Below are 9,926 nucleotides of genomic sequence, written 5' to 3'. Positions count from 1 at the left end.
ACACTGGGTTGGGCCAGACTCGAGTGTTCGATAAATTCATGGTTCAATGCCTGCTTGTCTTGTCGGTCACGTGAATGGATTTTGTCAAACAAATTAAAAAATAAAAATAAACTAAAATTATCTGATGTTTCTAACTTTCTATTCCCTCGTCGAATAACATAATTGTTTTAGGCTTGTTTTTATATAGAACTTATTTTATCTTATTTTATTATTATAATATTTTTTAATTTTTATATAAAATATAATAACTAACGTTTATATAAAAATTTCAAAAAATATTAAATTTTAAATCTTTTATCTCTAAGCTTTGCTACTTGAGCTTTACTAATATTATCAGTCTCATAGACAAGTATTTTATAATCTATATACATATATATATATATATATTGTATTGTGTGTATATATATATATATGTGTGTATATATGTATATGTGTGTGTATATATATATATCACTGTCATAACGTCATTACTATTGCACCATCCAAGTAGCTTATGCATTGGCATCACATTATAATTTTTATAAACGTTAATAAAATAATAAAGTATAACTTAATTAAAGCGAATGATATTACTCATAATCTTTTTAATTATTATCTTTGTTATTATTTCCCGATATATCATCTAGTTATTAAAATTATTTGTTATTTTCACTTTCAATCATTAATTGCATGTTAATAGATGATGAAAGGATAATTATTATAAAGATGATGTTTTATTTTTTCAATTCATGTTTTATGCTTTTAAAACTTTATTGGTCTTCGTTTGTATTTGTAATCCATCTCAACTCACATCAACTCATCTCATCTCATTATTACAATTTTATCAATTTCTTATATAAAATAGAATAAACAATTTAATTTTTTCAAATTTCAAAACAACTTTCTTAAATTTTTACATAAAATATAGTAAATAATTCAACTTTTATTTAACTATTCACAAACTATCTCAACTCATCTCTGAATCCAAACAACTCCTGATCTTAATTCAACTTGAGAAAATAAATGTGGGAGATGTGGCTAGTAGACACTCTGATTTTTTATTGGTCTAGACACTGTACAATAGCATAAAGTGTGTTGCTAGACATGGTAAATGACGAGTTTGGATTAAGATAATGACATTTCACGAGTAATGTAAATTGAAGTCGAACTCAGGCTTCGTTTGGTTGATAAACTCCTCTCAACTCATCTCAACTCATCATTACAATTTTTTCAAATTTCAACACAAAATATAATAAATAATTTAACTTTTTCAAATTCCAAAATAATAATAATATTAAAAAATAATATTCTAACAATATTTTATCATCTCAACTCAACTCAACTCAACTCACTTCAACATCCAAACACAATCTAAGACTTAAAAAATGTGAGAGAGAAATACAAAGACATCATTGTATCCATTCCTTTTCTAAAGCTTCAAATTTTCAAAACAGAAAATAAAAAATATATATGGATTGAGATTTGGGCCTATATTGTAGTTGGAAACATGGCCTTTCATATGAAGATTGAAGCCCAATTCACTCGTAGCTTTGTGTCATTACATATTGCGGCCTATAAAGGTAGAGGTGAATTCGGTCTGGTTTAGTCGGTTCATAAGAGATTTTTGAAATTGGACCAAATCCTTTTGGTCTAAGATTTTTTCACCCTAGACCGGATCGAAATCATTCGGTTCGGTTGTTCTGACCCAATATCAAATGTGTCAATTTTTTTACATTCGGCCCAACTGACATTACTAGTCAAATTTCAACTCAAGTCCTGACTTTTATTCCATTTTCAACCTAAATTATTATTAACATGCAAAAAATAAAAATAAAAAACTTGAAAAAGATGAATATGCCAATAACATCCAAACTATAAATAAAAGAAAAATATAGAGAAAAAGGAAAAAATATAAATAAAAAATATACATATCCATGCAAAAAGGTTATTGATCATAATAATAAAATTAAAAACAACAAATAGAGCTTAAAAAAAAAATCCCTAATTGTCCAAACTCCAAATAAAATAAATTAATTCCATTATATCTATGATATTAATTATTAATTTGTTACTAACTTGGAGTATGTAAATATATTATGATAGTTAATGCATAATGGGTTATATTAAAACTTTAACATCTTGTATATGATTAATGAATAATTGTCATACATGCTTTTATACTTACTTGCAACCTAGGTATTTTGTAAAAAATGTATTTGATAACTTTAATTAGATGTAGATATTAGTAATTAGTTAATGGTGATAGGTTAATTAATTGATAGCATATTAGTAATTGCATATTTAATATTTTATATTGTCAATGGTGATAGGTTATATGAAAATTATATAATATATAAAATAATATATATACAAAATATTTTAAAATATGTATAGTATATTCTGTCAGTTCAGGGTGAAAAAATCCCACCCTGATACTGGATTGAAAACTAAAAATTTTATAAAGGGAATACTGAAATCGACAGATCTTTTTCGGTCCGGACCGAATTCCTTACATGCCTATATAAAGACCCATTATCTTTTCCTTAATCTCTCTATTTTTATTTTATTTGAAATGCTAATCTCTTTATCTTTTATTTTTAATTCCATGTAGCTTTTACCTCCATCAACGTATATCATGAAGAGAAAAAAATGGAGAAGAAAAATAAAGGTTGAGGGAGAACTTGGTCTTACTAATATGAAACTTAAGGATAAAAAAAAAAAAAAAAAAAGTAATTTTTCGTATACAAGACTTGTATATTTAGATACCTAACATTATTCAATTTTATAATGATAAAAAAAGTCGGCAGTAACGGATCTGAAAGCCTGTTCCAAATACAGTTCAATAATTGTTTGGGATCCGCCTCTATAAATACCAATATTGTTCTTGCGTTACAGAAGTAGGATCATTGTCCCTCTCCCTTACTGTTTCATCAGAGAAACTATCCACGAACAAAGCGCTCTCGTCTACAGCTATGAATCTTGTTTCCTGGAGAGTCTTTAACTGGCCCCTATGAATTAGGGTTTCATTTCTCGATTCAACCTGACATTAATGTATGCATTTTCCGGAGAGTTGCGAGGTTGATCTTCCGGCCGAAGTTGGGGTTTCGGATGGATCTGGTGCGAGGCGTGCTCTGAACTTAATTAATCATTGCTGTTTCAAAAGGAACGCGTTAGTTTCTAGCTGAATTTTGAGTTTTTCTCAGTGAATGAATCACTTTTCTCAAAATGAAATTTGCTTTTGAAAGTCTGTCATTTTCACAGCCCATATATTTTTTTTCTTTTCTTGTTCCCTTCGTCTTCTTTTTTCCCAAACGGACCTATATTTCTAGGCATTCTGGAAAAAAATAAAGTACCTTTCTCCGTCTAACGTGCCTGAAATAGTGCCGATTGAGATCGGAGACGCATAAAAGGTTTCTTGCTCTCTTTCTAAACTGTCTTCGACTTCCATACCAAAAATTTACAAGTAGTCTTCAGCGCTTTTTTAAGGCTTTTATATTTCTATGAAAATAGGAGCTTGAAGCCCTAATACATTGCAGGAAATAGGAAGCTCCAGTGTCACCGAGCTCTTCAACTCGCTTCCGACATGCGCTTATTCTCCTTTCATCAGCGAAAAATTTGCTCCGAACGACGCCGATCTTAAGGACTCGAAATCCGATAAATTCGAGATGACCGAGGCCAAACAGAGTCTACTCGAAGCAATATATCAAGACGACAAGGCTCAGCTCCTCACTCAAGCAAAGCGGCTCTTCCAGAGCAGTTCGGAGACGTCGTTACACCGGTGCGTCGTGTCAAAGCTCCTCCATTTCTGCTGCGCATCCGACTCGGTGGAGTGCGCCGTTGCGTTGGTCAACGGAGAGTTCGGAACGGTGCCGTTGGTGAATGAGATGGACGAAAAGGGGTGGTCGGCTCTGCACACGGCGGCCGAGTCACACGCGAAACGGTGCGTTGAATTGCTGCTCAAGAAACGTGGTCGTACGGACATGAAGACAAAGGACGGTCGCTCGCTACTCGCTCTGGAGCTGTCTCTTTCTAGCAGCAGGTAAAGTCCAAAAAACACGTCGTTTTCGTTTTTTTTGCATGTAAGTGGCAAAAGCCTAGCCGTCCCTATGATCGCCATAGCTGAACTGCTTTAAAATTAACTTTCTAATTTTCAGTTTGTTTCCAGCTATTTTTTAATCTCTTTTTTCATTTTAAAGCAATTAAGATCTTAGATCTCCCTTTAATATCTCAGGATGGAGTTGATTTGGAATCCGGATGACTACTCCATCGAGGACTTGGTCGTTATTCTCACTGAACAGGTTGGAAAACGTTTTGTTGAGGCTTGGTTTAGCTGCTGAGAAAAAGAGAGAAAGAAGAAAGAAACAAAAAGATATACAGGGACTAATGATTTTCGAATACATTAATGAACTCAAATTCAAATATAGATCAAGAAACGTAAAGATATATTGGCACAGGCATTTTGCATGATGATTTTAAAAAAAATTAATGAACTCAAGTAAAATATATATAGTTCTACAACGAGTTCTGTGACTGTACGGGTCGACACAGCTAGTGTTCTGACATTCCTTCCGCCTAATTTGTGAAACCTCTTTTCCTGAGTTAAGAGATCATCAACTATGATTAAAGAGTCTTTGTTCTTCTTCAGGATTTGACTACGGTAAGACTTCTTAGCGAGAAAACAAAGGAAATAGCTGAGGTGGCGTACTCAAACGCCATCGAAGGCCGTATTATTCCGTTAGCTGCTCTGCTCATAGTAGCGCCGGAAAAGGTTAACGAATCCGTTCTGGAGTTGCGTGATGCCGAGTCGGGCTCCAAAGAGAAGATGACCATATACGAAGGCGTGATAAGGGAGGCCTTGTCCTTGGGCCGAGAAATGACGACGTTGAGAGTGGTCAAAGGAACCAGTACCCCGACCGAAGTCGAGAAAGCCGAGAGGAGGAAGCTCCTGCTGCGCGAGATAGAGTTGCTCCAGCTGTACGGAGCCGTAGCCTCGAGCGGTTTTACGGAGAAGAGGGTGAGGTCACCATTGATCAGTGCATGCCAGGTGAGAATCCCTCTTCTTCTTCTGTTTTTTCTCAGAATATCGCTTCTCTGTTTAAAAATTAAGAAGTTGCTGAAGAAGTTGTCTTTTTTGTGCTAGCCTCGATTTTGATGATGAATGAGGGGACAAATAAAAACATGCGGAGGTAGCATTAAATAAAGTAAATAAGGGACTGGTTCGATAATCGACTTGAATTTATTATATTTATAAAAGAAAAAAAAAGTCAAAATCGTAGTTAATTGGTGTATGAATGAAGAAGTTGGGAAATGGGTTATTTTGAAGAGAAATGTGTTAATGGACACTTTTGCCCTATCAAATCTAATTTGCCCATCCGGTCCCGATAAATGGTAAACGAAGTATGGGTGTGTGACCCATTGCCTTTGGCCCATTGACATTGTTTCATCTCTCCAATTCTTCCTCGTAATTCTGAAATTGCCTCCTTGATTGCGGTTGCCTTGAGAGCTACTACCCCTTCCAAAAGGTACAGCCCCGAGTGTGTATTCATTTCACCTGGAGTCTGTTGTCCCGCAATAACATCCAAAGGTGGTTGGATGAAAATGCAATTACGAGTACGGCCCAGGAGACAATACAATAACATTGCACCAAACTGATTGTTAACTAAATACGTGATTCAACATAAAAAGAAGCAGAGGCCTATATAAACCATGTCGTTGTACCATTGGTAGTGTTGTTATAAGGTGAATTAATCTATTTAGTAGCAATTTTTTTACTCTTACTGCAGGCAGGAGATGTAGCCGTCATCGAGCTGCTTTTAAAGACAAACATAGATGTAAACGACACCGATGCTGAAGGAAACTCTGCTCTTCATTGGTCCCTCAAGGCGCCTCCTCAGCAGATAAAGTCCCTCTTCCTCTCCCTCTCCCTCTCCCTCGCATAAACAGACGCATAAAAACACAACACGTTATAATTGCTTATGATTTCCTACTTGTTCCCAGAATTGTATGGCTCCTTCTGCAACATGGCGCCCAAGTAAGCCAAAAGAATAAGTTGGGGTTGACTTCTCTTCATGTCGCTGCCGCTAATGGTAACTCACAGGCACTTCAGGTACGGATATGACAGCTTTTCGGTGAATTTCTGTCTTATCTATCTTGTGTATTGGAAGCAAAAAATACGTAATAAAATGTTACATCTGAAAGTTATTATCTTTGACAATGACCCAACAGGTCTTTCTATTGGAAGACCCAGATGCTATCAGCTATAAAACAGAAATGAAAGAAACCCCACTGTTTTTTGCAGTGAAGAATGACCATACTGACTGTACTGAGCTTCTTTTAAGATGGGGAGCAAATAGCGAGGTCCTCAATTTGCGGTAAAAAACAGTCGATGCCTTTTCATCAAGTGCATTATTGTCGTTGTCTTTAAGAGGCTGAATTATACGAACATTTTTTTTTTGGTGTGCGCGCTTGGTCATTTCTTTTGTGCTCCAATTCTTATCATTACCAGTAGACAGAGACCCATAGACTTGGCAAATTCTCAAGATATGCGTTTCATGCTGAATCCAACCAGTATTAGCCACAGTAAGTTATGATCAAGATGAAAGTAGTGAATCAATTGCTTACTTATCGATATGGCTCCAGCCATAGAATCTTATGTACCAACTGATAATATGCAGTGAATCGTACTTTCTCAGTTCAAAGTAAATATAGTAGTTTTCAAGGTGACGAACTGATTTCAGAGACATGTGATGCACTTCTACACTTGACAGACGAGGACTGTGCTACGGAAAAGTGAGCTTCCTGGATAAAGAATGAATTCGTATTATACTTAAGTTCCCAGAGTTCCCACCCACCCCCCTCTTTTCTGTCTGTATGTTCCGATAATCTTCTACTGCTTGTGGACTGTAGTATGATCTGCACGAGCACAAAGGTTGAGATTTGCAAATACTTTGGATCTCCTCGTGGATGTGTGAGAGGAGGAAAGTGTTTTTATGCACATGGTGAAAAGGAGCTTCGACAGAGGCATGGAATCCATGATCTGACTCATTCTCCTACTGCCAAGGAACTGAGACGGAAAATATATGTGGGAGGTCTCCCTCCAACTTTGGACTCTGGTAATTCGTAACCTATCAAGGCTATCATGGAAAGCTTAATTAAGTATGATTTTTGTTAATACGAAACCTATATAGTCAAAATAACACTGATCTTCTCCCCTTTGACTGTTGTGAAGCAGACTCATTGGGTAAAGTTTTTGAAAAACAATTCGGTGCAGTGGAAGATGCTACAGTTCTTGGAATTCAAGCCGGAAATGAAATGAAATCTCGAGGATTCGGCTTTGTTACATTTAAACAAGAGACATCTGCGTCAGCAGCTGTTGAAACACACTATGTCATGATCATGGGCAAGCAAGCTGAGATTAAAAGCGTATTCCGAAAATGCTTTGCATTCACCGAGTCCCAAAAACTGTCAGCAGAACAATACGAGACTCAAGCAGAATCACCGAATACGAAGATTACAGAAGAGGCTAAACTCGAACAAACGTCCTGGGTTGATAGATTACGCAATGGCCAACATACGATATGCCCCAATGAACTTCAAGAACATAATGTAAGTCCCACCTCTGTGGACCAAAGCATGCCTGCGTGGCTCAGGATTTTTAAGAAGTGGCTGCCGCGTCACTTGCAAGATCAAACAACACGTTTGAAGGAAGGAGATTATGCTCTCTCATCTCTTAAAGGTGATTTCAGGGCAACATTTGGCTTGGAATTGGATCACGCGTCTCTCGGCTACTCTAAACTTAGTGATTTCATGAAATCTCTCCCTGGACTTTGTCGCGTGAAGGTTGTCCCCATAGGCAAATGCGGACCTGCTACTCACTTGGTCCTCCTGCCTAACCTTCCTATGCCTCAGCAACTATTGCAACATACACTCACAATGCCTTGCACGCCCTCTCTTGCTACAACTAATGAGAGTGATGATTCTGATTCTAATAATTCCAATTGTCTTCAGAACCTTCTTAATTCCTGGTTTTGTGAAAATGATTGCTTCACTGATAGCAGCATTGAGTCAGCAAATCCAGCCCTTGAGTACCCTGATGTGATTTTGGCTCCAAAGGTTACATTACCTGGTGTGCACCTGGGGTTTCTTCAATTCTTGAAGCCAGACCCTCTCTTCCATGGTCGATCGTGGCAACGAAATGAAAGAGACGTAGGTGCAGGAGATACTCACGACGTAAGAGGAGGGCAACTAGAGGGAATTAAAGGGAAGAATCTGAGGCATCAAAAGAGGCATTTGGTTTTGGAGGTCCTTGCCAGAAAAAGGAACAGCACATCGGTGTTCTTTCTCGGTGACTTCGATTTCTACAAGGTGAGAAGTCGGCGTAATTAACTTTTAGTGATCAAGTGTACGTAACGGCAATATCATGTTTATACTTATTCTGTGTGCACCTTCACATGCGGGTGGATGCATGCAGGATTATAGGGCAAGCATCAAGCAAGGGAAGTGCTTTGCATGCAACCAGCAGGAGATGTTATGGGCCAACTTTCCGTGCCGACACTTGCTGTGGTGTAGTGATTGTAAGTGGCAAGCCATCGTGGCAGCTGGCGATTCTGAGCACAAATGTGTTGTGTGTCATGTCGAAGTCCAAAAAATTGATTTACTCCGATGGCATGAATCTTGTCAGCCTGCTAGTGATGATGTCCTCAACGCTCATGAGTTCCCAGCTTTCGATCCGATTCCTACTCGAATACGAAGGTATGATTCTTCTAAACTCCCATTCCAGTAGGCATATGCAATTTCCACGGTTTATTTTATATGCCATTAAAACCTGAGATTATTTTTAAAAGAACTTGCTAATGTTCTCTATTTCTCTCCCCCTTTCCGTCGTAGTACTCCATCCACAAAGAAGAAAAGCCCAGTACTGATTGGTAGCTGATAAGACTTGTTGCAGCCAGAGTACTCTCAGCGCACCCAAGGATAATAATTTGCAGTAAACACAAAAAAACTCTTGAAATTTGTACGATGATTGCTATATCACACTCTCTACTGTACATCACACTCTCCACACATCTCACATAATTTTTTTTTTTTTTTCACCCCAACACGTTGGGTGTGCTGGGGCTTCTTCGAAGAAGATTTTCTCAATTTGTATATGGGTATCTTTTGTTTGAAATTACTCGCTTAGTAAAGGAAAAGGGACAGGGGAGATCAGCAAAATATATCGTTGCCGTTACTATTGTACAAACTTGTTCTCCCTCTCCAGGATACAATCACACCTTTTTTTGTGCTCTAAAAAAGTGACCTCAAGTTGATGAAAATATCGTTGCCTCGTGCTCTTCCACACTTGTTTCTCTTCCGTGATTCTTGTTCATAATAGTCAGAATGCAGGAAGAGAACAAAGTCAAAATCTGGCTCGTTTATCTGTGGCTGTTTTACTTTTTCCTCTGCGTAATGGTATTTTCCTTCCTAATTACCCTATGTAAAATAAAGTCCCGCAATTATTTTATTATTATCAATGAGAATCTTCTAAGTTGAATTTGTGTACATCTCTTCCCCCCGATTCCAGGTCTTAAAGATCTTGTGATGCAAATTGAAAACTTATTATTATCAATGCAAATATTTTAAATAGTTAATATATGATTATAGAGCTTTGGGCTATAGGCGGTAAAATTATACAATTAATTTTTTTGAAAAATATTAGTATGCCACTTGAGTTTGTCATTTATTTTGATTGTTTATGTATTTAATTTTTTTTATTTAATAATTAAGAAAGTAATTTTAAATGTATTAATATATTTTTTAATTTTTAAAAATATTTAAAAATATTAAAATATATATAAAAAAAGATAAAAAATTTTTTTTGTGTTAACGGGCACGCCCAATGATCAAAGTTAGGCCGCACATTAGCACGGCTCAATTTCTTTTAACGTCTGATCCATTCGATAATAGAA

At 36.6% G+C, this 9,926-nt stretch overlaps 1 protein-coding gene across 2 annotated transcripts; it reads left to right on the top strand.

Moving 5' to 3' along the window:
• The first annotated feature begins 3,025 nt into the window (after window positions 1-3,025).
• On the top strand, window positions 3,026-9,281 carry LOC109013180. Of its 2 annotated transcripts, none has more exons than XM_018995172.2 (13): window positions 3,026-3,096; window positions 3,516-4,018; window positions 4,211-4,277; window positions 4,625-5,023; window positions 5,763-5,881; window positions 5,977-6,085; window positions 6,205-6,350; window positions 6,488-6,558; window positions 6,654-6,768; window positions 6,886-7,091; window positions 7,211-8,343; window positions 8,450-8,730; window positions 8,866-9,281. In XM_018995172.2, exons 1-13 carry the CDS (start codon window positions 3,088-3,090, stop codon window positions 8,909-8,911), a joined length of 3,204 nt encoding a protein of 1,067 aa, XP_018850717.1. In that variant the 5' UTR covers window positions 3,026-3,087; the 3' UTR covers window positions 8,912-9,281. The 2 variants fall into 2 exon arrangements, with proteins under 2 accessions (XP_018850717.1, XP_018850716.1); XM_018995171.2 differs by having other exon boundaries at window positions 6,485-6,558.
• Window positions 9,282-9,926: the final 645 nt, after the last annotated feature.

The sequence above is a fragment of the Juglans regia genome, chromosome 1, assembly GCF_001411555.2.
Source record: "Juglans regia cultivar Chandler chromosome 1, Walnut 2.0, whole genome shotgun sequence".
In the NCBI taxonomy this organism is placed as follows: domain Eukaryota; kingdom Viridiplantae; phylum Streptophyta; class Magnoliopsida; order Fagales; family Juglandaceae; genus Juglans; species Juglans regia.
This window is presented reverse-complemented; position numbering and strand designations above follow the sequence as displayed.